Below are 27,964 nucleotides of genomic sequence, written 5' to 3'. Positions count from 1 at the left end.
AGAAGAAACGACATGCTTCCGGGTTGAAGAAAAGGACTTTTTTACCCTGGCCCAGTAGTAATAAGGACTTGTGGGTTATGGAACTGGAACACCTCCGGGTCAGGGGGTATAAAGGACCATGGGAAAGCCCAGACATTGAGCTGAGCTGGGAGGTAGGGTGGTGAAGTGTCTAGGAGAGGAGGAATTGTGATTATTGTAGTGTTGATTGATTTATATGAGTAGTGTGGAGGGTGCTTTGTGCATGTAATTATTTCAAAATAAAGACGTCTTGGACTTTTACTTGGTGTTTGGCGTGGTAACTGAGGGTGAAAGAGGTCGATAACTACCTCTACTGCTACACCTGGTTAGACTGGGTACTTGCCCTGCTTTTAACTGTAGTTGGCCATTGCCTCCTCAAAGTGGTCCTCTGCTCAACAAGACACACGATCCGCTGCTGCCCAAGTCCTCGCCGCTCTCGTTAGTCGACATTTTCAGGGTTCCTGTTGAGCCAGTCCATCTCACGTGGCGTCCTCGGTGGTACTTCGGTCACTCTTCTCCACGGACGGCATAACCCCAACAGGCAATCCCTTGCTAAGTTGATCACTCCTTTACCACGCTGAGGTGAGAGTCGGCCTTTGAAGGAATCCTGCTCATGCGTTACTCTTCATAACTATTCTGTTTTGTTGTTTTCCGTATTTGCCATTGCTGTACTCCACGCTAGATATTCATTTGTAGCTCCACACTGCTGTTCTCCAGCGTTGCTGTCCTCCACACTAGACATTTAAGCTTCTTCTTTTTCCTGTTACCACTGATGCCTGTTGTAGGGTAAAGGACGCAGCGTCCTATGTGTTTTCGGATGGTTTAGGGTGTGGGGAAATGTGAAAATGCTAGTGTGGATGGTAATTGTTTGAAAATTACATAACAGATATAAAAAAATGAATAAAATTGCCTCTCGCTAGTGAATTACATGACTCTCTATCTGACATTGCATTGGAAGATCCCCACATTGGCAACAGAATTAAGACATTGAGGGTAGGAGTGGGACTTGTGCCGGCATTAGTCGCAATGAATCACCTGTGCCAAGTGTGGATGACCTGGGCACGGACAATACTAAGCAGGTTGTACTGAACAAATACCAAGGGGGCTCCATACGGGGCGAGTCTTTACTTTGGTCTCTTTCTGTGCTTTGTGGTGTGTGTCTGTGTCCCTCCATGTGTTCTTATTGTTTTATTTTTGTGTGCTGTCTGGCTTGATGAAGCATTATTCAGATATTGAGTGTGTCATTTAGATATTTCATTAATATAATATCTGATTTCCATCCATCCATTTTCCAACCCGCTGAATCCGAACACAGGGTCACGGGGGTCTGCTGGAGCCAATCCCAGCCAACACAGGGCACAAGGCAGGAAGCAATCCCGGGCAGGGTGCCAACCCACCGCAGGACACACACAAACACACCCACACACCAAGCACACACTAGGGCCAATTTAGAATCGCCAATCCACCTAACCTGCATGTCTTTGGACTGTGGGAGGAAACCGGAGCGCCCGGAGGAAACCCACGCAGACACGGGGAGAACATGCAAACTCCACACAGGGAGGACCCGGGAAGCGAACCCGGGTCTCCTAACTGCGAGGCAGCAGTGCTACCACTGTGCCACCGTTCCGCCCAGAGTTAATTATTTAACAATATTTTAGCAAAAATGTATGTGTTTTGTACGTTGTGATCATACAACTGGATGCCCTGATGCATGGATTATGTGACATGGATGTTTTTGTGTTATTATTTAGCAGTGAAGTACATGAGATGTTCTTATACCCGAGAAATATGTCATCATGGTATCCCTGACAGCAGGAACAGGAATAGGAAAAACATGTGACTTGTAGTAATTGTAAAATGTGTTTATATGAAATGTAACTTACTGAATTTGCTTAACTTTATCTTATTTTCTTCCCAGAATCCAGATATATCACCTTTGGTTGAACAAGATGTTCTATCAATATCAGCAAATCAAGAGATGCGCTCTGGAGATGAAGCACCTCAAATCCAAGACCAAGCAAAGCCTGTGGATGCTAAAGGCTCTGAGTTCACTTTGACTTTCAGTGAGAAACGGACATCTTGTACTACCAAAGAACATAAACCTTTTCCAGTCAAAGAACAGACTAATCCAGAAAGCCATGAGAATTGTACTGTGGTGCTGAAAGAAGAACCTATATCAAAAGTTGCACCTGCTGAACATGAAGGGGTTCAGAGTGAAGAAGAATTGGAACGCAAAGATGGTGATAGGGAGAAAGAAGAGGAGGAGGAGGAGTATGTTCAAAAAGATGGGCACATTAAAGGAGAGCAGGAGGAGATGGTGGAGGAGTATGATAAAAAATATGCAGAAGATGGATTTATCTCCCAGCCATTGACAGAGCTGAAGAATGTTGACCAGAAAAACTTCCACCTCCCAGATACTGTAATAGGGAGTGACTCTGTAATCAAAAGAAGGAGAGAAGAAAGTTCAGAAATAGCGGCTGAAGTGGACAAATCAGCATTAGAGACCATCGGCGGAGAGCAAACCAGTTTAACACAAAATGGAACAAAAGGGTTTGAAGGTATTAGCTCACATGATGGACTGTTTCAACGATTTGATACTGTCCATCTTCCCAAGCCACAGCATGTAATTAGCCAGGAGCAGAGTCTTCCAGGAATAAAAACCGAGGATCTGCCTATCATGAGAGAGAATGAGGGTCTTTTGAATTTGGAACCTCTAGATCAGAAAGATCATTATTTGTCGGAAATGCAGACAATAAATAAAACAGAAGCCAAACCTCTGGCCGAGGATCAGGAGTCCTTGATGGATCCAAAAGCTTTTTTTCAAACTGAGGATGAACACATGCAGTTTTCAGATGAGAAAAAGCTCCTCACTATAGACACAGAAGAGCTTGACACTTTGGATGTGCAGCCTCTGAATCAGGGAGATGTTCAAGTCCACTCTTCAGTCATAGAGGAGCAAGACTTTGTGGGCACAAGGATCTGTGATCAGAAGGAAGTGCAGTCTTCTGTCTTACGGGAAGATAGTTTTCAGAGTATGGAGCTCCTTGAGCAGAAGATGGCTCAGTCTCCGGTGACAAGCGATCAAAGTTTTGGAGATTTTGAAGCTCTCAATGATAGGAAGGCTCAGTCTTCCATTTTAGAGAATAAAGGTTCAATAAATCTGGAACCTCAGCTGGAAAATGAGATTCAGTTACTAGCTGTAGAAAAGCAGAGTTTGGTGGACTTGGATACGGTGAATCAAAGGGAATTTGATGTTCCAGCCTCATCTAAGCAGACGCTGTTGGACTTGGAAAGTGCAAATCAGAAGATGATTCAGTCTGATAGACTGATAGATTTGGTGTCCTTTGATCAAAATGATTTTGACTCTAATGTTACTGAGAAGCAAAGTTTAGCTGATTTGGAACTTCTAGATAAGAAACAATCCCATCCTCCAATCACAGAGAAGCACACTTTGGTGAATTTAGAGACTTTTCACCAGATGAAAAGTCAACCGCTGGTAACAGAAACTAACATTTCGGAGAGCCTGGAACCTCAGGATCAGATGAAGAGTCAATCACCTGTTACAGAGAAGCCTGAATCTCTGGTTCAAAAAGAAATTAGCCTTCCAGCGTTATCTCATCAGAGCTTAATTGACTTCGAACTCACAGATCAGAAGTTTCCCTTCCAAGAAGAACGTAGTTGTGTTGATATGAAACCAATTGATCAAAACAAACTTCATTCTACAAACACACAGAAGCTAAGCATTTTGGAACTGGAATCACTGGGTGAGGGAGAGATTCGAGATTTAGCACCCGAAAAACACATTTTAAGCAACTCTGAGAATTCAATTATAGAGCAGCAGAGTTTGTTAGACATAGAATGTGGAAACCAGAAAGTTACAGAGAAGCATAACCTCTTGGACCTCTTGGAGCCTTTGGATGCAACAGAAGTTCAGTCTCCAGTCAAAGAGCATAATTTGGTGGACTTTGAACATGTGGATCAAAAGGAGCATCTGGTGATGTTGGAGCCTCTGAATCAAACAGTGTTTCAGGGTCCCATTACGGAGGAGAGCCCCTTGCTGAATCTTGGGAATCTGGAACACAGCAACATCCAATCTCCATTCAAAGAGATTGAATCCAATTTGGTTCAACTGGATGATACCAAACTAAAACAGTTGGATACTCTAGACAGTGAGCCTCTGGGACAGACCGATTTTCAGGCAGATAAGCGTAGTTTGATGGACTTGGAGATTCTGGAACCAATGAAAATTCAGCCTCGGGTCAGTAATGCCCAGAGATGGGTGGACTTGGAGCCTGCGAATCACACACATTCCCCATCTCAAATGAGAGGAAAAGATCATTTAGAGGACATTGAACATCAGGATCATATGAAGGTTCAGTTTCCAGTTGTAGACAATGGCATTTTGGTGGAATTAGAGGACCAGGGTGAGGATGTTGATCAACTCTCATTCATAAAGGAGCAGTGTTTATTGGATGTGAAAGCTGTAGATGAGAAATATGACTCTGTAGTGGAAGAGAAGAAAAGTCCGAGGGAGCAGAATGTTGAAAGTTTAACAGAAAGCAAGCACCATCTTCAAACAGAATTTCAGTCTATTGTCAAGGAAGAATCTGGAGAGGTCAACCAAAAGGAAAGCTTATTTGTAAGTATAGATGAAGGAGCTGAGGAGGTTAGGGATGGGAGTCCATCTGAATGCTGTACCGATGTGGACCTTCAGTTTGCCACTCTGGGGCAGAAGGTTAAAGATTTAAATGAGGAAGGGCTGAGGTTGAGCGCAGAGAGTTTTTCAGATCCTGACATTAAACCCAATACTCTGAACCGCATCCTTATCTCAGAAGAAACATCAGTACATGACTCAAGCCATGTGTCACCTCTGGATGTTCAAGAAACAGACCTGTATCATCCAGGTCAGAAAATGGCTTTAGAATCAGATGGCAGGAGGGAGTCAGACCAGAACCCCATCCTTTCAAATACAGTTGTAGGACTACAAAGGGATCTGGATAGTAGAGCTGTCGCAGGAGAGAGCAATCTTGGTAATGACGTGACAAATGGCATAAGAGATGTTTTTGGGGAAAAAACCTTGGAGAATGTGAGAGATTCCAATTTTGGTAGCACATTTGGAAGTCAGCAGAACAATGAAGATAAATACATGGATGTAGAACTTATGGATGAGAACTGCATGGACAGAGAAATTTCTACTCCATCTTCTGTTATGAGTACATTAAGAGATACACATGGCATTGTAGGAGAGGCTCACCCTAAACTATCTGAAGGACCTAGTGACATAGATTTCGAGCACCGTTTAATGGAAGAGAGTGGCATGAAAACTCCAGAGGAAGAAGCAGAAGTGAAGAGTACCAATCAAGAATCAGGGATAGAAGTCTTACAGAATTCCCAGAGTGGACCTTTACTTTCCGAGCAAGATACCTATTACTATACCCCACAAAAGTTGGTCAAAGAAGTGGCAGATCCACCAGTGGACATTGGTACAAGTGTAGCTGTTTGTAGTCTGGATAAGCCAACACAAGAACTCGAGAACAAAGAGGTGGAGGAGGCAGAGGAGAGGAGGGAATTGGAAGAGGAAGAAAAGGCTTCTATTCAACATCAGACTTCCTCGTCCATCAAGCCACTCCTTGAAGAGCAAGCTGAGAATAACAGGGTAAGAATTTTGTTTATTTTTCTGTTGCTGGTATTTACTAACCGGGCCAGACAGCAGGTGAAAGTCCAGCTTTCAGTTTGTTTGCATTGTGTGATTCACACACAGGTATTTACTGTTTGCAAGGGGAAATAACAGAGAGGAGGAACACCAAGCGTTCCTTTCACCATGCTTAGCCTAACTTAAACTGGGGTCCGATTTCATCTTTCTTAGTGTGTCGTTCTTCCTGTTATTGTAAAAAGTGTCTCTGCTTGTCTGGCTATGGCTGAGTCAGAGAGTTAATATGGGGGTCTATTGCGATTAAGTTTGAGGGAATGCATATTGAACTCGTGTGTGTCAGAGATCACTGCTCCTCTTATGTACCTCAGTCTGGTTCTGCTTGGGTTTAAGGCAATATTTTTTGCAATTATTATCATTTTGATCCTGTTCATAACAAAAAATCCATTTTATTTTAGATTATTTATTTTTATTTTTTCCTGTTTTCTATTATGATTGGTGCATTTCATTCATTTTTCGTGCCTCGCTGTCCCCACTCCTACAATGTTCAAAGAGGACGGCCCATGGAATGCCTTCTGAGGAGATTTTTTTGCACTTCTGTGTGTCTAAACTGGAGTTTTTGAAGTAAAGGAATTCAATTTTGATATTTACTTTACACTGTCATTTTTCCTGAGAAAATTCCAAATTTTTATCGTCTTCCTGCCACGGCATTTTGGATTCTTTAGAGCACCGTTACTTTGTGACATTCGTGTCAGCTGCTTCCTAGGTCATCTCCTGGGATTCTCTGTCACATGTGTTTCTTGCTTATCCAAGTTTGGATTGATTTTATGTTTGATGTGAATAAATTCTCTTAATGGTTGAGTGACTTGCGGTCAACCTCCAGAGCTCTGCAAGTATAGCTGAAGTCACATTTGATTGACTGTGTCGCTTCCAGGAGCCTCTTGAACCTGGAACTGATAGTCGTAAACTGAGATGAGTCGGGCAGAAACAGCAAGGGGTTGGTGCAAAGTGAGCAGTGCTTTTATTAAAAATCAAGCAAACGACAAACTGTCAAAAAATTCCTGTGCATGAATAAATAATCCACAAAATACAGAAAAACATGGATGATAAAATCAATTCTAAAATCCAGAATAAACAGTCACTCAATTCCATATAAAACAAGACAAATTCCAGTGATAGCAAAGGGTTTAATTGTGTGAAACACTTTACAAAGAAGTCTTTCCCACGCCGCAACAATATTCTGTTTCCCCATTCCGAAATAATTTGTCGCCTCTCCTTCACTCCTCCAGCAGCTAGCTTCTTTTAATTAACACCCGGGAGCACTTCCGGTTCTTGAAACTGTGGCTTGGAAGCACTTCCAAGTGAAGTTAGACCCTGACAAAGTAGGTCTTGCTAGTGTCCTCACTGCCCACTGGCAGCACCCAGGGTACCCAACAGGGCTGACCCAATGAACTACAGTTCCCAACAAGTCCTGTGGGAATCCGTAATGGTGCTGAAAACCCAGAAAGGGCTGCCATCTAGTGTGCTGGGGAAGACAATACCCTGAAAAAATTGTCTTCACCTGTCCTTCCATTATTTTGGTGTCCTGGCCAGGTAAGGATCATGCTACAGTTCAGGCCGGAATGCCAGTCCCAGCGTGGCGCCTCTCACAACATGAACACATGTGCCTTTTTAGACAATGTCCACTCAATTCATTTTGCCACAAGTGGACTACAGTCAAGTTCTAGAAACATCTCAAGGAGAACTAAAGCAAACAGGATGACCTGACCACAATTTTCAAAGGGTCTGAATACTTCTTTGTGAATAACAGATTTTTTTAGTAAGTTTGCAGAACCTTTCACTTTGTCATTATGGGTTACAGAGCGCAGATACACAATAATGGCACATCTATCCATTTAAAATGAGACCTACAACACCATAAAGTGTGCAGAAAATGAAGACGTCTGAACAATTCCTGAATCCGCTGTACAGATTTATGGAAATAATTTTACCCAGAATACACTTTGAGTATTAATATCCCAATGGTGGTTTTGTTGTTTATGAGGCTTCTACTACTTATTAGTCGGCTGTGAGCTCAATGCTCCTTCATCTTCACACTTGCCCAGTGCTGACCAACGTGTTGGACATTGACCCTTGTTCTACCAGCGATTTGTTTAGGAGGTTTTACGGCCCTGTGGGAGTGGAGCCAGCACCTTACCTCACTATCTGTTACCACGGGTTTACCTTGTGTTTCCTTTCCCAGTAGTTTATGATTTTGACCGAGAGTGGGAGTGAACTCTGCAGCCAGCGTAGCCAGGATAGTGGGGCCAAGTCTAACGCTGCTAGTGACTGAGCAGTAAATGTGTCACCCTGGACTCGCCTTTGTTGTCTCAGCTGCTGCGTTCTGGTGAGGCAGAGCTGCGTGTTTGTGGAGTTTGGGGCCGGAAACTTCAGCACAGGTGGTGAGATTTGCCCCGAAGCCTGGCCAGAGGACCTGTTTTCTATTTTTTTTTTTTTTTGAGAGAGTGCCCACTTCAATTACAAAGCTGTGTTTACAGGGTACTCGTGTGCACGTTATTATTATTATTTTTGTCTAACAGGTTTTAACTTTTGGAATTCGGAGGAGGACTGATGAAATATTTAGCTTCTGTTTGCAAAAGCATGTGGTTGAAAGATACATGCTACGGATGCTCTGGGACGCATCATTAGGGAATGTTTTCTGGGTTCCTAGGGTGTTTCAGGTCTCACAACATCATATACCCTCGCCCAAGTGACCCAGCCAGGGTTAATCAAGCCAAGACTTGCGTCCCAGCAGCATAAACTCTTTCAGGGTGGATGTCAACTTTGGTTGAAATTCAGGGGTAGAGGATGGTAATCAGCTGTAAACTGCGACAAAATTCGCCGTTACGTTTTAGATTGACTCTCTTTGCTAGAAGGAAAGTTAGCTTCATTGATTTGACCTCGATTTCCCGCACATACATGAGTAGCGAAAAACAAACAACCTCTGAAATGGCATCGATATCTGGCGAGAGACCAAAGCGAATGCGCAAAGCAAAAAACTCCACAGACGACGTTTTGTGTATCATCGCTGAATCGGACTCTGACTTGTCTGACTCCGATTTTGATGCAAGTGATCTGGAGATGGCGATCGAGAGATGTAAGTTAGTCATCCAGATCAGCTGATCATGGTGATGAAGACGTTCGTGTAGCTGGTGCCGCTATGGTGACATTCGCCTGGGAGGACTACCACTTACGATGACAAGAGGTACAAACCAGATTGTGTCGCGCTGTGAATGCCACCACTGCACAAACACAGCCAGGCAGTTGACCCGCTACACATTCCTGCTGGCCATCAAGCTGCCCTCGTGCAACTGCTGTTGCCGGAGATGCCAAACAGGTGCCGACAGCACCCACAGCATGCAGCAACAGACGTTTTATGTTGATTTATGCCTGAAACCATTGTGTGCTTTTCAGAAAATTGAGGTTTGTGGAAAAAATATTCAGCCCTCAAAGACTTAAGCAGCGGCTCACCCCTCTTAATCCACAGCCACCTGGAAACTCTTTCTGTTGCTTCTGTTGCAGTCCTTCTGAATGGCCCACTCATGCCCAGCAGGGTGTAGACTCTTCCTCCAGAACCCCCTGCTACTTGGCCAGCTTTCTCTCAAAAGCCTCCTCTATACGATCAGTCAATTCTATCAGGGCAAAATGTTTGGAGGCCTCTGACAGAATGGCAACATCTGGTGTCACAAGAACGAGTCAAAGGCATCATGAAGGTTTGGGGCAGCCACTCTGTATATTGTTCCAAAGCTGCAAAATAGGTTTAAATTTGAACAGAGATGTTCACAGATCCGAGTCCAAAACAGAACTGAAGGTATGGTTTCAAAAATGGTGTCTTTATTAGCCAATGCAAGAAATGACGTCATTGGCGCCGGAACCAGAAGTGACGTCATCATCTGCGCCTGAGCCGGAAGTGATGTCATCATCGGTGCCAGAAACAGAAAGTGACATCACCAGAGGCCCCCCAGGGAACAAAAATTGGAAGTGACGTTATTAGAAGCGCCGGAAGCGGGCGAGATTTCCCAAGAATAGTCTGCAAGGAACTGAGAGAGACAGTAAGTGCTCCCTGCACCCTGCCACCCCCTGGTCTGGCATGGAATTATTATTACTCAGGCCCTTTAGCTGCCTCCTACTCGCACATATGTGACACTGGTCATAATGAAGTTGCCAGAAACTTACAGTGCATCCGGAAAGTATTCACAGCGCATCACTTTTTCCACATTTTGTTATGTTACAGCCTTATTCCAAAATGGATTAAATTCAATTTTTTCCTCAGAATTCTACACACAACACCCCATAATGACAACATGAAAAAAGTTTACTTGAGATTTTTGCAAATTTATTAAAAATAAAAAAATTGAGAAAGCACATGTACATAAGTATTCACAGCCTTTACCGTGAAGCTCGAAATTGAGCTCAGGTGCCTCCAGTTTCCCCTGATCATCCTTGAGATGTTTTTGCAGCTTCATTGGAGTCCACCTGTGGTCACTCTGTCAGAGCTCCAGAGGTCCTCTGTGGAGAAAGGAGAACTTTCCAGAACAACCATCTCTGCAGCAATCCACCAATCAGACCTGTATGGTAGAGTGGCCAGACGGAAGCCACTCCTTAGTAAAAGGCACATGGCAGTCCACCTGGAGTTTGCCAAAAGGCACCTGAAGGACTCTCAGACCATGAGAAAGAAAATTCTCTGGTCTGATGAGACAAAGATTGAACTCTTTGGTGTGAATGCCAGGTGTCACGTTTGGAGGAAACCTGGCACCATCCCTACAGTGAAGCATGGTGGTGGCAGCATCATGCTGTGGGGATGTTTTTCAGCGGCAGGGACTGGGAGACTAGTCAGGATAGAGGAAAGATGACTGCAGCAATGTACAGAGACATCCTGGATGAAAACCTGCTCCAGAGCGCTCTTGACCTCAGACTGGGGCGACGGTTCATCTTTCAACAGGACAACAACCCTAAGGACACAACCAAGATATCAAAGGAGTGGCTTCAGGACAACTCTGTGAATGTCCTTGAGTGGCCCAGCCAGAGCCCAGACTTGAATCCGATTGAACATCTCTGGAGAGATCTTAAAATGGCTGTGCACTGACGCTTCCCATCCAACCTGATGGAGCTTGAGAGGTGCTGCAAAGAGGAATGGGCGAAACTGGCCAAGGATAGGTGTGCCAAGCTTGTGGCATCATATTCAACAACACTTGAGGCTGGAATTGCTGCCAAAGGTGCATCGACAAAGTATTGAGCAAAGGCTGTGAATACTTATGGACATGGGATTTCTCAGTTTTTTTATTTTTAATAAATTTGCAAAAACCTCAAGTACACTTTTTTCACGTTGTCATTATGGGGTGTTGTGTGTAGAATTCTGAGGAAAAAAATGAATTTAATCCATTTTGGAATAAGGCTGTGACATAACAAAATGTGGAAAAAGTGATGTGCTGTGAATACTTTCTGGGTGCGCTGAAAGTTGCTCGCCCAGATCTACCATTATCTACTAGTCATGTGCGGTAGAAAGGAACTCTGCTTGATGCCGGGACTGAGCTGTCAATACCTGCATTACTACTGCTGAAGTAAAAGTAAATTAAAAACACATTTATAAGGCCCTGTCCCCACGGACATCTGAACTGAGCGTTTTTCTGCCGTCTGTAGCGTCAGGTGAGCGCGGATCGAATGCAGAGCTATTCAGCACTAACACTGAGTCACATATCGGTTGACCGGCGTGTAATATGGTGTTGTATCAGCTGCAGCAGGCAATCAAAACTTGAAACTGACATCTGACAGGATTTGAAGAACTTATGCAGAAATCGTCGTATTTCTCCATAGATTACAAAAAAGCTGTTCTGTCAGAGCGGCGGCGAGGTTTTCTCCTGCCGATGTCGCCATTTTTAACACAAGGATGTCACTGTTCAGGTCTAATAAAGCTAGCTGATCCATTTTTCGAGAATCCAATGACGGGTGAACCTTGAACCCAACTGGTTAAAAACACTCTGGATTGCCTGATAACTGCCCCCCAGAGGTAAACACACAAAACTACAATCTAGGCTGCAGGTAGGTGTTTAACAGATTCAAACGAATGCGAATGTAACATCACATTGAAGTCAATTAAGCGCCACTACAAGACGCAACATAATGCAACGCCTAGGTCGCTCAGAGTGCATTCATTTAAGCAAGATGTGAATGCCCGTGTGGACGGGGCCTAAAGCACCTGTCACAGACAAAAGTCACAAACAATAAAACACAGAATAAAATGAAATGTTAAACCAAGCTACAATTCAAGGACAATATAAAAGTCACCCACAGACGGCAAGGCTACCCAAATGCCAGTCTGGAGAGAAGCATCTCGAGTTGACACTTAAACAGTTCAACAGATTGTGCTGATCTCAACGTCCGTGGAAGATCATTCCATAACCCTTGGAACAATGGACTGAAGTGTGCCATTAGTCTGTTGTGAGGAACTGCAAGGAGATACAACTGAGGAGATCTCAGAGCTGTAGTGCTGAAGGAGGTTTGTGATATTTTGGAGGGCTTTGATCATGCAGAGCTCTCTCTGTAAGGCTGGGGATATAGAGTACTTAACGCTACGCGGCGCACGAGCTTGAGGACGCTACTACTACGCAAGCAGCGTACTGACTATACTTGTGCATGCACTTTAAGTAAAATCTGGAGGATTTCACCAGGTGTCAGTGAGAGAAATCATCAACTGAGGGAAGAAAGATGTTAAAAATCATCAAACATCGAAGCACGCAGATTGATCCTGTTGGAACTGCAAACCTGCAATCACAGTGCTGACGTCACATTCCTAAACTTGCACACACACACCACCCATATTTTTGCTGGTACTGCAACTCGTGCACACCTCACATTAATTTCTGAGGACGTGTTCGGAGGACGCATCAAAAGAACGCTGGGAGCGCGTGGTAGCCATGATGCGTACGCGTATGTGTTCTGAGCATGCAGTATAGATAGATAGATAGATAGATAGATAGATAGATAGATAGATAGATAGATAGATAGATAGATAGATAGATAGATAGATAGATAGATAGATAGATAGATACTTTATTAATCCCAATGGGAAATTCACATTCTTCAGCAGCAGCATACTGATACAATAAATAATATTAAATTAAAGAATGATAATAATACAGGTGAAAAAAACAGACAATAACTATGTATAATGTTAAATATTAACGTTTACCCCCCCTGGTGGAATTAAAGAGTCGCATAGTTTGGGGGAGGAACGATCTCCTCAATCTGTCTGTGGAGCAGGACAGTGACAGCAGTCTGTCGCTGAAGCTGCTCTTCTGTCTGGAGATGACATTATTTAGTGGATGCAGTGGATTCTCCATAATTGATAGGAGCCTGCTGAGCGCCCTTCGCTCTGCCACAGATGTTAAACTGTCCAGCTCCATGCCAACAATAGATAGTATAAATATATATATATATAGTATAAATAGTATAAACCGGCCCTAAGGGAGTAGCCAGCATTCTGAACTGGATCCTAAATTCCACTGGGATCCAATGTAGAGAGAATACAACTGGGGAGATGTGGGTCCATTTGTGTGAACGTGTTAAAAGCCTGGTATTTTGAACAGTCTGAAGACGGGACACATCAGTTTTACCCAGACAGGTAAAAAGGGAATTGCGATAATCCATACATGATGATGAAAATCAAAACTCAGAGTTTGAACAAATGTGAGTGCTAAATGAAATAGGGATGAGTGAGATATAGAGATGGGAGAACATTTTTAGAGTAACTGCCAGGTGCAAATCATGGGAGGCAAAAATTAAAACCTTAGTTTTATGCCCATTTAAAGTGAAGTAGTAGCCAATTATTGGCCTGCTTCACACATTTCATGTTCATGTTTGTGCTCATTTTGGTGTCATTTATTTATGTTAATGTTGCTTTTGGTTGATTATGTTTTTGATCTTATCTGTGCCTGTGTTATGTTCCATGTGTTTTGTGGGTGGTGCCTAAGGAGGAGGGGCCACCTGCCAATCACTGCCAGGAACGGCCCTCCACAATAGAGCCTGCTTTCCTCACCAGTTTGTCCAGGTTTGAGGCGTCCTTCTTCTTTATGCTGCCTCCCCAGCATACCACTGCGTAGAAGAGGGCGCTCGCTGCAACTGTCTGATAGAACATCTGCAGCATCATATTGCAGATGTTGAAGGACGCCAGCCTTCTAAGAAAGTATAGCCGGCTCTGTCCTCTCTTGCACAGAGAATCAGTATTGGCAGTTCAGTCCAATTTATCATCCAGTTGCACTCCCAGGTATTTATAGGTCTGCACCCTCTGCACACAGTCACCTCTGATGATCACGGGGTCCAGGAGGGGCCTGGGCCTCCTAAAATCCACCACCAGCTCCTTGGTTTTGCTGGTGTTCAGGTGTAGGTGGTTTAAGTTGCACCATTTAACAAAGTCATTGATTAGTTTCCTATACTCCTGATGCAACCCATGATAGCAGTGTTATCAGCGAACATTTGCACGTGGCAGGACTCCGAGTTGTATTGGAAGTCCGATGTATATAGGCTGAACAGGACCGGAGAAAGTACAGTCCCCTGCGGCGCTACTGTGTTGCTGACCACAGTGTCAGACCTGCAGTTCCCAAGATGCACATACTGAGGTCTGTCTTTAAGATAGTCCACGATCCATGCCACTAGGTATGAATCTACTCCCATCTCTGTCAGCTTGTCCCTAAGGAGCAGAGGTTGGATTGTGTTGAAGGCGCTAGAGAAGTCTAGAAACATAATTCTTACAGCACCACTGCCTCTGTCCAAGTGGGAGAGGGATCGGTGTAGCATATTGATGATGGCATCCTCCGCTCCCACCTTCTCCTGGTATGCGAACTGCAGATGGTTGAGGGCATGGCATACCTGTGGCCTCAGGTGGTGAAGCAGCAGCCGCTCCATGGTCTTCATTACATGTGACGTCAGAGCGACAGGCCGGAAGTCGTTCAGCTCACTAGAACGTGATACCTTTGGGACTGGGGCGATACAAGATGTTTTCCAAAGCCTCGGGACTCTCCCCTGTTCCAAGCTCAGGTTGAAGATGCGCTGTAGAGGACTCCCCAGCTCCAGCGCAAAGACCAGAGCTGGACCCACTGCTTTACTGGCACAAAGTCTCCTCAGCTTTTTGCTCACCTGCGCTGCTGTAATTGTGGGTGGGGATGTCTCTCCTATGCTGGTATCAGCAGAAGGATGGGTGGAGGGTGCAGTACTCTGAGGTGAGAGTGCTTGGGAACGCCACAACACTCTGAGGGTAGGACAAATTCTTATCCTAGTCAGATATTTAGGAGTAACTCTGAGACACTTGACCCAGACTCAGGCACTCTGGAACATTAATATTGTCATTTTTAAGTCATTCCTGTGTAGCTTTAGCTTTTCACTTGGGGTTGTTGTTCTGCTGGAAAACAAATCTTTGCCCAAGATGCAGGTTTCTTGCAGATTGGATTTCAACGTGGAGAGCAACTGCACACAAGCTAGGAAAAGCAAAATGGTATCATAATAAAGCAATTTTAATTATTTCCTTTAGCAAAAAATAAACCTTAAGTCCGAATTCTCCATATTCCAAAACCCCATAAAGAGACAAAGAGCGTGAAATAAATACTGAATGAATCCATGAAATACTAAAGAAAAGCAGAATCACAACACAATGATCATACAGTGCCTTAAATTCTGGGGACACAATGATGTCATTGGTGCCTTGCGCCCCATGCTAGTTGGGATATGCCCTGGCACAAACCCCCACCCACGACCCTGTCCAGGACTAAACAGGTTACCTGATTAATGGCAATGATGTCTGCTCTCATGTGGTGACAACAAACACAAAACGGATGAAATCACACATGAATTAATGATTCTAAACCCAAATCTCAACCCAAAATGGCGGTGTCATGACTTCACCATCACAGTAAAAAAATAAATAAAGCATAAAAGAATGGGATACAAAATGAATTAAAATGACAGGACATAATGAAAAATGAATGTTCATAGCAAAAGCACGACACCAGTTCACACTTTGTTTTTCACTTCTAGAGCCGTTGTGTCTTTTTTAGTCCATGCTGGCTTGGCTTGAATTGCTCCCAGGCGCAGTATGCAGTATATGCTCACCACACTTAGGACTGAATCTATTATTTCATTTCCTATTTTTAAATTGCTTTTGTTCTTTGCCTGGGTGATGAGACTGTTGTGTCAACATACACCCTTAAATTGCTTCCAGAGTTTGCATCCTGTGAGGCGGCGTCACTCGACTATTATTTATAATTAGCTGGGGCCTCTATCTCTGCTTGCTTCAGCTGCCAAATCCCCTGTGGCTTTGGTTGATCCCTGAACTTGTGACATGCATTTGACACTTTCATGTGACACTGTTGAAAGTAGACTAAGACTACTTTTTATTATAGCACTGCAAGAGTGAATGTACATTCTTTTATATAATTCAAATAACTGATATTCTTTTAGAAAAATAGATAGACGTGAAAGGCACTATATAATAGATCAGAAAAGTACTTTATAACAGATAGACAGATAGATATATGTGAACGACACTATATACAGTGGACCCTCGTTTATCATGATTAATCCGTTCCAGACTCTACCGCGATAAATTAATTTTCGCAAAGTAGGATTCTTTATTTATAAATCGAATATTTTCGCAGTTAGAGTATAGAAAACCTGTTTACGACCTTCTAAATACATTTTTTAACATTATTAGAGCACTCTAGACATGAAATAACACCCTTTAGTCACCATTACACTCGTATTACCCAATATATTAGACAAAATAAGAGAAAATAAGACATATTAAACGTTACAAATATCATTATTATTGTACTGTACATTTCATTACACACACACACAGTTCTTACACACAACCACTAACCTATGAAGGCACGAGCTCAGTAGGAGAGTCTTCAGGTGGTACGTATCTTCAGCAGGTGCGTCGTTGTCTTCTTCCGCTGAAGGAGTACTAGGAGTAGGCAGTGGGTGTCTGGGTGCGCGGCTGAAGAACATCTTGATAGGCAGTTGCTGGCGCTGTCTTTTCATATGCGTGAGGAGGCTTTTGTAGGGTATTGCCATCTTTGATCATATCCAAGAGTTTCACCTTCTCCTGGATGGTAAGCATCTTCCTCCGGTGCTTAGTTTCATTGTCAGAAGGCTTAGAAAAAGCAGCACGTTTATTAGCCATAGATAAAAGTTCTCAGAAAGCGCATGCGTAGTGCCGTAAGCGTGTATGAGAAAAAATCGCGATAGAGTGAAGCTGCGAAAGTCAAAGCGTGATATAGCGAGGGATCACTGTATAAAAGATATATGTGAAAGGCACTAGATAAAAAGGTATATGTTGTGGCATGTAGAGGGTGCTCCTGCCACCCAAACCCGACACAGACAGACACGGCTTAGGCCCCCAATGCGGATCCGGCATTTCATCATCTAGGAGGTAGGCACATGGGACAGATATAAACCAGATCATCCCTGGGGCCGGCGCCCACCTTATTACGGATCCCGTCCTCCGGAGCCTCTTTCTTCTGGGTGGCCGCTCTCCATGGCACGTCGATCTGGGCTTCCTTGCTGACAGCGTGCGTGTGGCTGCCCGCTACCTTAGGATTTCACCTGGACCTTTTCTTCCCTATTTGCTTCAATGAGCCTCTTCAGTGGCTTTTTCTTTATTCAAGCACAGCTTCAGTGCATGCGTTCCGGTGATCTGACACGTGTGCACACCTCGTGCTGCGGTGTCGGGTCGCCACAAGGAATAAAATTTGCAGGTCCCTGCCTTGCAGACGGACCGGTATCCTGCCGACTACGCCACTTGTGGCCTGCAGAGGGTGCTCCTGCCGCCCAAATCTGACACAGACAGACGCAGACAGAAATTTGTTCCTTCCAAAATTCCTCTGGATGATGTCTTCAGCATTCCAGGGTCAGAATGATTCAACAATAGAGAGTGTTGATAACAGAGTGAATTACTGAATTAATAAATATTAACAAGGAGGATGTAACTTATCTCCCTAGATGGTAACATGGATGACCTCAGCCTGTATTTCAACCTCTGGATTATACATTTTATATCTACTTGTGATGTTTTGGACCCACGATTAATGTATATTTTATGTTTATTACACTAAATAAGATGCAAGACGTTGCAAAAAATGCAAGAAAGAATGATCACGGCACCAGTAAATCACATTTTTGAGGCTGGACGTGTGAAATTGAGTCTGAAGATGGGTCCCCCAAACTTTAATCTACATTCAGCAATGATGCCCTGTAGCCTCTTTCGTGCTGACTGTTTCAGTATTTCGCTATTTGTTACATGATCTCTTCAGGTCAGGTTACTTTAAGAATTTTTCCCAAGCATCATTGGTGTAACACCTTCAAATGGCGTGCTGACTTCATTGTCATCTTCCATGTTTCACTGGGATATGTTGCTGCAGACCGCACAATTGTTGAGTCTAACTTCATCTTTATACTGAGGCGTAAGGTCTTTGATTTCCAGATGTTGCTGATGCACCTGAAAATGCCAGCTGCCTTGCTCAGTCTTGCGTTAGTGTCATCGTCAACATGCTTATCCTTCTCTATGCAGCTGCCAAGGTAGCTCAACTTGTCGACTTTTTCCAATATAGTTTGCAGTCCCATGACTGACTATGTGCCAGTTAGTGTACCCACTCTCAAAAGCTTGGATTTCTCTTCAGTCACTTTCAAGGTGACAGATGTGGCACAATCAATGAGAGAGAAGATTCCAGATTCTTTATTGGTCAAATACACAGGTATACAAGTGCCACTTGTAATGAAATGTGCCCTGAAACAGTCGTGAGACTGTGCAATAAAGTTAACTAATAGATCAATTTAATGAAATTAAATTAAAAAAGAAATTTAAATTAATTTAAAGGGTAGAACTAATGTGATACAATATATAGAAATAAAAAGTTTATATCCATAAAAGCTGTAGCTGCATTTGTTCAAAATTACCAAAGTTCTGCAGCTTTTAGTTTGCAGTTCTGGCAATAGTATGACACGTTGTTAAATAATTCTATAGACTAAATATCTTCATCGGTGGCGCAGTGGTAGCGCTGCTGCCTTGCAGTTAGGAGACCAGGGTTCGCTTCCCGGGTCCTCCCTGTGTGGAGTTTGCATGTTCTCCTCGTGTCTGCGTGGGTTTCCTCCCACAATCCAAAGACATGCAGGTTAGGTGCATTGGCGATCCTAAGTGTGTGTGTGTGCCCTGCCCAGCTTTTGTTTCTTGCATTGCACAATGTCTTGGCTGGGATTGGCTCCAGCAGACCCCCGTGACCCTGTAGTTAGGATATGGTGGGTTGGATAATGGATGGATGGAAATATCTTCATTTAAAAAAACTGAGTAAATTCAAAATTCAAAATGGTTCATGCAAAAATAGAGAGAAATTAATACTAAACTAAGGAAAAGAAAGGTTCTAGTTTACAAAAAGTTTGGGTTAAGTCTTCTTTATCTTGTTTCATTTCTCTCTAAGTTGGGTCATGCAATCACATTACGTGAAGAGCGTTAAGCACAGTCTAAAAACTGTATGCCAATCTCCTTTTTTGCAAACGTATCTAACGTTTCACACTAGCAGTGAGACTATTTCCTAATGCGTGTGCATGGGGGACAGTTTACAGGTTCAGATAGTGTTACTCGTCAGCCTGACTGTGGGGTGGCACTCTCAGCTGACCCTCTCTCCTCTTGTTCCTCTAAAGACCCTGCCTCTCAATGACATCACCACCGGTCCACCCACTGTTGACGTCACTTCCGGCAACCCCATATGATGTCATTTCCGGTACTCAAAATCCATCTTACCGCCACATCAGTTCCTGCTCAGGGCCGCCCAGACTCCACCTCTTCCTTTGTTCCACCATATTCAAGACCAGTACACAACCTGTTAGTCAGTTCAGTTGTGACCTCTGCACCTGTAACCCCCTGAATTTTCCCTTGCAAGTTGGAGGACCTGCTTGCAGCTCTAGATGCAGGTTAACGTCATACCCAGGACGGAGCAATTGCAGGTCAACAGACCCTGCCATATTCTAAAAAACTACGAGAAACTGATATTCTGTTGAAATTAAGCTGACACACTTAAGCAAATTTAACATTAACCTTAAAGCTCAAAGTTTGGCTCTTACATAAGCATTACAATTACAAACAAGATCTGAACGGATCTTGGAAATGGAAATGAACAGAAAATCTATCTGCTGTAAAGTGCAGTGTGCTAGACTGGTGGTTAATGTAAATACGAGACTGAAGACGCGTTTCTATTCTCTAGCTTTCCGTGACCTTCAGGGATGCTGATGGTTCCTTCCCCATAGTCATTTGTTTGTTTCAATTTACTGCTGATTTGAATTGTGTTTTTAATGTATTTTACTTTATTTATGTTTATTGTCAATGGCGGCTGTGATCGGGGCTCTCGAGAGACTGAGCGAGGAGTCTGAGTGTCTGGGCTTGCGAGTGTCCTGATAAAAACCAAAGAAAGCCAGGCCTTTAATGTCCTCTTGGGCACAACCATCAGCAGTGTGTCTGTCTGCAGAGAGAGTGTCGACCTCATCGAGAGGTTTATTTACCTCGGCAGTGACATTCATGTCTCGTGACTCTTCTTACGAACTCAGTAGACAAATTGGGAGAGCATAGGGGGCCATGAGATCACTGGAAATTGGTGCGTGGCGCTCCTGATATCTCTGCAAAAGGACGAAGGTTCAAGTCTTTAGAGTCTTGGTGCTTCCTGTTTTGCTATATGGTTACAAGACATGGATGCTATCCAGTGACCCGAAATGACTGGACTCATGTCTCTTCGGAGAATCCTTGGGTACCGCTGGCTTGACTTTGTGTTGCTCATGGAGTCCCGGATGAGGCACATGACCTGCATTGTGAGGGAGAGTCAGTTACGGCACTACGGCCATGTGGAGCGATTCTCTGAGGGTGATCCGGCTCACAGGATCCTCATTGTTGAGGACTAAAGCGGCTGGACCAGCCCAAGGGGTCACCTACATAACACCTGGCTGTGGTAGGTAGAAGGTCATTTCCAGAAGGTGGGACTGGACCGCGTGTCTGCCTGGGGGTTGCCAACCAGGATCCCTAGCTGTTTTGTTGTGTGGTGGGACAGCAACGTGCTATACCAGTGCAGGCTCCTCAATTTGACCTGGCTATGTTTATGGTACAATGCATCCGGAAAGTATTCACAGCGCATCACTTTCTCCACATTTTGTTATGTTACAGCCTTATTCCAAAATGGATTAAATTAATTTTTTTCCTCAGAATTCTACACACAACACCCCATAATGACAACGTGAAAAAAGATAACTTGAGGTTTTTGCAAATTTATTAAAAATAAAAAAACTGAGAAATCCCATGTCCATAAGTATTCACAGCCTTTGTTCAATACTTTGTCAATGCACCTTTGGCAGCAATTACAGCCTCAAGTCTTTTTGAATATGATGCCACAAGCTTGGCACACCTATCCTTGGCCAGTTTCGCCCATTCCTCTTTACAGCACCTCTCAAGCTCCATCAGGTTGGATGGGAAGTGTCGGTGCACAGCCATTTTAAGATCTCTCCAGAGATGTTCAATCGGATTCAAGTCTGGGCTCTGGCTGGGCCACTCAAGGACATTCACAGAGTTGTCCTGAAGCCACTCCTGTGATATCTTGGCTGTGTGCTTAGGGTCGTTGTCCTGCTGACAGATGAACCGTCGCCCCAGTCTGAGGTCAAGAGCGCTCTGGAGCAGGTTTTCATCCAGGATGTCTCTGTACATTGCTGCAGTCATCTTTCCGTTTATCCTGACTAGTCTCCCAGTCCCTGCCGCTGAAAAACATTCCCATAGAATGTTATGGGCAGGATGAGGAGTATAGGGACCTAATCAATGACTTTGTTAAATGGTGTGACTCAAACCACCTACACCTGAACACCAGCAAAACCAAGGAGCTGGTGGTGGATTTTAGGAGGCCCAGACCCCTCATGGACCCCGTGATCATCAGAGGTGACTTTGTGCAGATGGTGCAGACCTATAAATACCTGGGAGTGCAGCTGGATGATAAATTAGACTGGACTGCCAATACTGATGCTCTGTGTAAGAAAGGACAGAGCCGACTATACTTCCTTAGAAGGCTGGCGTCCTTCAACATCTGCAATAAGATGCTGCAGATGTTCTATCAGACGGTTGTGGTGAGTGCCCTCTTCTATGCGGTGGTGTGCTGGGGAGGCAGCATTAAGAAGAAAGACGCCGCACGCCTGGATAAACTGGTGAGGAAGGCAGGCTCTATTGTTTGCATGGAGCTGGACAGTTTGACATCTGTGGCAGAGCGACGGGCGCTAAGCAGACTCCTGTCAATTATGGAGAATCCACTGCATCCACTAAATAGTATCATCTCCAGACAGAGGAGCAGCTTCAGCGACAGACTGTTGTCACTGTCCTGCTCTACTGACAGACTGAGAAAATCGTTCCTCCCCCAAACTATGCGATTCTTCAATTCCACCCGGGGGGGTAAACGTTAACATTATATAAAGTAATTGTCTGTTTTTTACCTGCATTATTATCAATCTTTAATTTAATATTGTTTTTTTGTATCAGTAAGGTGCTGCTGGAGTATGTGAATTTCCCCTTGGGATTAATAAAGTATCTATCTATCTATCTATCTATCTATCTATCTATCTATCTATCTATCTATCTATCTATCTATCTATCTATCTATCTATCTATCTATCTATCTATCTATCTATCTATCTATCTATCTATCTATCTATCTATCTATCTATCATAGCATGATGCTGCCACCACCATACTTCACTGTAGGGATGGTGCCAGGTTTCCTCCAAACGTGACGCCTGGCATTCACACCAAAGAGTTCAATCTTTGTCTCATCAGACCAGAGAATTTTCTTTCTCATGGTCTGAGAGTCCTTCAGGTGCCTTTTGGCAAACTCCAGGTGGGCTGCTATGTGCCTTTTACTAAGGAGTGGCTTCCGTCTGGCCACTCTACCATACAGGCCTGATTGGTGGATTGCTGCAGAGATGGTTGTCCTTCTGGAATGTTCTCCTCTCTCCACAGAGGACCTCTGGAGCTCTGACAGAGTGACCATCGGGTTCTTGGTCACCTCCCTGACTAAGGCCCTTCTCCCCCGATTGCTCAGTTTAGATGGCCGGCCAGCTCTAGGAAGAGTCCTGGTGGTTTCAAACTTCTTCCACTTACGGATGATGGAGGCCACTGTGCTCATTGGGACCCTCAAAGCAGCAGAAATTTTTCTGTAACCTTCCCCAGATTTGTGCCTCAAGACAATCCTGTCTCGGAGGTCTACAGACAATTCCTTTGACTTCATGCTTGGTTTGTGCTGTGACATGAACTGTTAACTGTGAGACCTCATATAGACAGGTGTGTGCCTTTCCAAATCATGTCCAGTCAACTGAATTTACCACAGGTGGACTCCAATTAAGCTGCAGAAACATCTCAAGGATGATCAGGGGAAACAGGATGCACCTGAGCTCAATTTTGAGCTTCATGACAAAGGCTGTGAATACTTATGTACATGTGCTTTCTCAATTTTTTTATTTTTGATAAATTTGCAAAAACCTCAAGTTATCTTTTTTCACGTTGTCATTATGGGGTGTTGTGTGTAGAATTCTGAGGAAAAAAATGAATTTAATCCATTTAGGAATAAGGCTGTAACATAATAAAATGTGGAAAAAGTGATGCGCTGTGAATACTTTCCGGATGCACTGTATATTTTATTGTAAAGCACTTTGGCTATAGTATTACTGATGTTGTGTTAAATGTGCTCTATAAATAAATTGACATTGACATTAGACTTAGATGATGTGGTGGCTGCTGAGATACAGTGAGAGAGAGAATTCACTTTTAATCAACAGTTGAACAAATTTGTGGTGCTTTGTCCAGGTGGATATAAGCTCCTCCTGAGACTCTCTTTTCTGGCCATAATACTCCAAAAGTGTTTGCCTGAATTCATCAGGTCAAACAGATAGTTACTGGGGTGAGAAAACAACATTTATTTCTATAGCATGTTTTCATACAAATGATATAGTGCTTTACAAGATGAAGAAAGAAAAAAGATAAGATTAGGCAGTACTATGTAACATAGAATAAAGTAAGCTTGGATGGCCAGGGGGCGGCACGGTGGCGCAGTGGGTAGCACTGCTGCCTCGCAGTTGGGAGATCTGGGGACCTGGGTTCGATTCCTGGGTCCTCCCTGCGTGGAGTTTGCATGTTCTCCCCGTGTCTGCGTGGGATTCCTCCGGGCACTCCGGTTTCCTCCCACAGTCCAAAGACATGCAGGTTAGGTGGATTGGCGATTCTAAATTGGCCCTAGTGTGTGCTTGGTGTGTTTGTGTGTGTCCTGCGGTGGGTTGGCACCCTGCCCAGGATTGTTTCCTGCCTTGTGCCCTGTGTTGGCTGGGATTGGCTCCAGCAGACCCCCGTGACCCTGTGTTCGGATTCAGCGGGTTGGACAATGGATGGATGGATGGATGGCCAGGAGGACAGAAAAAACAAAAAGAAAACTCCAGCGGGCTGGAGGAAAAAACAAAACAAAATCTGCAGGGGTTCCAAGGCCACGAGACCACCCAGCCCTCATTTCCTAAAATCCCTAAAATACGAGTCTCTGATGATCCTGGTCGCTCTGCTCCTGCACCTCCAGGTATAAATGTCCTGCAGATGTGGTAGATCAGATCTGGTGTAGCGTTTCCGTCATCTGGATCACTATGTGTAGTTCTTAACTCTTTCAGGTCTGATGTCGACTTTTGTCAAAATTCAGGAGTAGAGGACGGTAATCAGCTATAAACTGCAACAAAACTCACCCTTATGTTTTAGTTTGACTCTTTTTGCTAGAAGTTACATAGGTTTGTTGATTTAACCTCGATTCCCTACGCATGCATGAATAGCGAAGAGCAAACAACCTCTAAAATAGCACTGACATCTGGCGAGAGACCAAAGCGAATGCGCAAAGCAAAATACTCCATGGATGTTTTACGTAACTTCGTTGAATAGGACTCTGACTTGTCGGACTCGGAGTTTGATGCAAGTGATCTGGAGATGGATATCAAAAAACGAAAGTGAGGTACCGGCATCATCTGAATGGTCCCCAGCTGATCGTGACACTGAACACTTTTGTGTAGCTGATGCGCCTACAGAAGCGTTTGCCTGGTAGGACCACCACTTATGATGTCAAGAGGTACAAACCAGATTGGGTCACACTGCAACTGCCACCGCCACCCACCTGCTTTGTGAAGACAGCCAGGCAGCTTCCCCATCGTGCATTCCTGCTAACCTACGACGTGCCCCCACACAGAGTGGCCGAACAAACGCCAACAGCAGCCACAGCACATAGCAACAGATGTTTTATGTTGACGTATGTGTCAGGTTTTCAGAAAACTGAATGTTTTGGAAAAAATATTCAGCCCTCTATGAGTTAATGTCCTGTTCCCAAACCAGGAGGAGATGTTCTGAGTCGGGACACTTTCTACTGCGCCTGAGTAAAAAATCTTTAGGATCATCACTGTCTCCGATGGTAAGCAAAACCAAGGAGCTGGTGGTGGATTTTAGGAGGCCCAGACCCCTCATAGACCCCATGATCATCAAAGGTGACTGTGTGCAGATGGTGCAGACCTATAAATATCTGGGAGTGCAGCAGGATGATAAATTAGACTGGACTGCCAATACTGATGCTCTGTGTAAGAAAGGACAGAGCCGACTATACTTCCTTAGAAGGCTGGCGTCCTTCAACATCTGCAATAAGATGCTGCAGATGTTCTATCAGACGGTTGTGACGAGCGCCCTCTTCTACGCAGTGGTGTGCTGGGGAGGCAGCATAAAGAGGAAAGACGCCTCACGCCTGGACAAACTGGTGAGGAAGGCAAGCTCTACTGTTGGCTTGGAGCTGGAAAGTTTGACATCCGTGGCAGAGCGACGGGTGCTCAGCAGGCTCCTATCAATTATGGAGAATCCACTGCATCCACTTAATAGTATCATCTCCAGACAGAAGAGCAGCTTCAGCGACAGACTGCTGTCACCGTCCTGCTCCACTGACAGACTGAGAAGATCGTTCCTCCCCCAAACTATGCGACTCTTTAATTCCACCCGGGGGGGTAAATGTTAACATTTAACATTATACAAAGTTATTGTCTGTTTTTCACCTGCATTATTATCAATCTTTAATTTAATATTATTTATTGTATCAGTATGCTGCTGCTGAAGAATGTGAATTTCCCATTGGGATTAATAACGTATCTATCTATCTATCTATCTATCTATCTATCTATCTATCTATCTATCTATCTATCTATCTATCTATCTATCTATCTATCTATCTATCTATCTATCTATCTATCTATCTATCTATCTATCTATCTATCTATCTATCTATCTATCTATCTATCTAAAGACACTGCCTTGCCTTTTTGGACTGGGCTTGAATATCTTCAGTTCGTGTGAGACTTTCATTCATAGCTTACGGTGTTCTGTCGTTCCCCACCAATCATGCTAGCAAAGTCCAGGTGAGTGAGCCGGTGTTGTTGGTGCCACAGGATTCCAAATTCAAGTTTGTTCTTGGATTCTACCTAAACGCGCATACACAGAGTTTTTGTTTTTTGGCCCTCTTGGTCTGTTGTGTTTGTTTAAGTGGGGTTGACAGCAGAGCCCAAGATGAGCCGTCACTGCCATCTTTCCGACAAGGCTGGGCAAAGAACTTGTCGAAATCTGGCGTAATCAAAGCAACCCGGCCTGTTTGTTGACTTGCATTGCTGAACCTGTCCAAACAGAGCTTACCTACCAGGGAGTGCCTCTCATTCTTTTTCCACACCCTCCTGCTCACCACAGGGCTGGAAAGGGAAGGCCTGCAGAAAGCCAAACCGAGACTGCGCTAGGTGTGTGTTTGTCGTTGGGGGGGGGGGGGGGGGGGGGGGGGGTTGACTAAAAAAGAGAGAGAGAGAGAGAGGGAGAGAGAGAGGGGGAGAGAAGAGCAAAGCAGACACTGGCTGTGTCAGGAAACAGGGCCTGAGATACCAAAAGGGGCAGCGCTTACCTGAAAAGACAGAGAGAGAGAGGAGTGGCACTGCATTTGGGCGTTGGAGGGGGGGGACAGCGGGGGAGGGGGAGAGTCAAGCCGACAGAGACGGTGGAAAAAAGTTGTAAAAAAAAAAATATATATATATATATATGGTGTAGCAGGCCAGCTGGGGACCGGCAAGAAAGGAAGAGTTAAGAACTGGAAGCTGGAGCCGGAGGGACACCGACAACAGCCGACTGGGACTGTGCCAGGCTGACTTGAAGAAACCCGTGGGTGGGATTTGGGCAGCGTTTATCTGTATGTAGTTTGAATTTTTTTTTTTTTTTGTAACCCTTTTTCGTTGGATATATCGTCCTGTGCCTAATCCTCTGGTCTCTTCATCATCTTTATTGTCAGGTCAAGGGTGGTGGGTGTGTGGTACCACCCAAATGGGACGGCTACAGCTCCCCAGGTGACTTGTCAACCTCAGGGTCTTCTCCGCAGCCGTTCTGTGAGCTGAAACTTGTTGCGGGGGAGTGGGAGGGGGAGGTGGGGGGTTAATTAACAAAGATTTATCTTCATTATTGCGTAAATGATCATTTTTTGAGCCGTAACCCCAGGTAGTGTGAATTTCGTGTCCTCCTTGAGGCAGGTGGGCTTTCAGGTAGGGTGTGGAATGGTATCTGAATTGCAACCAGTTTTTTATATCATTTTTATTTTTTTAGGAATGTTCCTTTTCAAGTACGTTTTCTGTACTTAGTTGTCAGTCTTTGCAGTCAGAAGACCACTCGTCGTGGTTTCATTTTCTTGTATAATTCTCTGCAAGTCACCCTGGAATAAAACTTTGTAGAAGCGGCAAGTTTAAAGCATTCCCTTTATTTCGACGTTTGAGAGCCCTTCGCAAATAGGCAAGCCGGCGAGTGGCATTTTAGAGACACCGTCTTATCTGTTTTTATTGCCCCGGGGACTTACACGCCTTGCCATGTCTTCACCTGATGGGCACTTTCTCTTGGAGTCAATGCTCCAGAACGTCAGACTACGTAATGACCTCCGGCTCCGGCAGCAGCACCGACATGAAGAGGAGGAGGACGACGACGAGGATGAGGAACAGGAGGCAGTGGACTCTGAGCATTTGGCATACAGTATTGCAAACCAGCGAGATCACGCCAATCACATGGAGGAGGAAGATGAGAGTGATGGGGAAGACTGCAAAGCAGAGGACATGAGCTACGTGAGTAAAAAATGCCTGCGGCCAAATCTGGATGTCACCCTGTCATGGTGTCCAGTG

General features: G+C 44.3%; 1 protein-coding gene across 1 annotated transcript in view; it reads left to right on the top strand.

Moving 5' to 3' along the window:
• Positions 1 to 27,964, top strand: part of LOC114659668 (uncharacterized) — a 119,614-nt gene that overhangs the window by 51,818 nt on the left and 39,832 nt on the right. The window contains exon 5 of the mRNA XM_028812269.2: positions 1,937 to 5,674. Coding sequence (XP_028668102.1) covers positions 1,937 to 5,674 — 3,738 coding nt within the window. The remainder of the gene's footprint in view (positions 1 to 1,936; positions 5,675 to 27,964) is intronic.

This window comes from Erpetoichthys calabaricus, chromosome 10 (assembly GCF_900747795.2).
Source record: "Erpetoichthys calabaricus chromosome 10, fErpCal1.3, whole genome shotgun sequence".
Taxonomy (NCBI): domain Eukaryota; kingdom Metazoa; phylum Chordata; class Cladistia; order Polypteriformes; family Polypteridae; genus Erpetoichthys; species Erpetoichthys calabaricus.
This window is presented reverse-complemented; position numbering and strand designations above follow the sequence as displayed.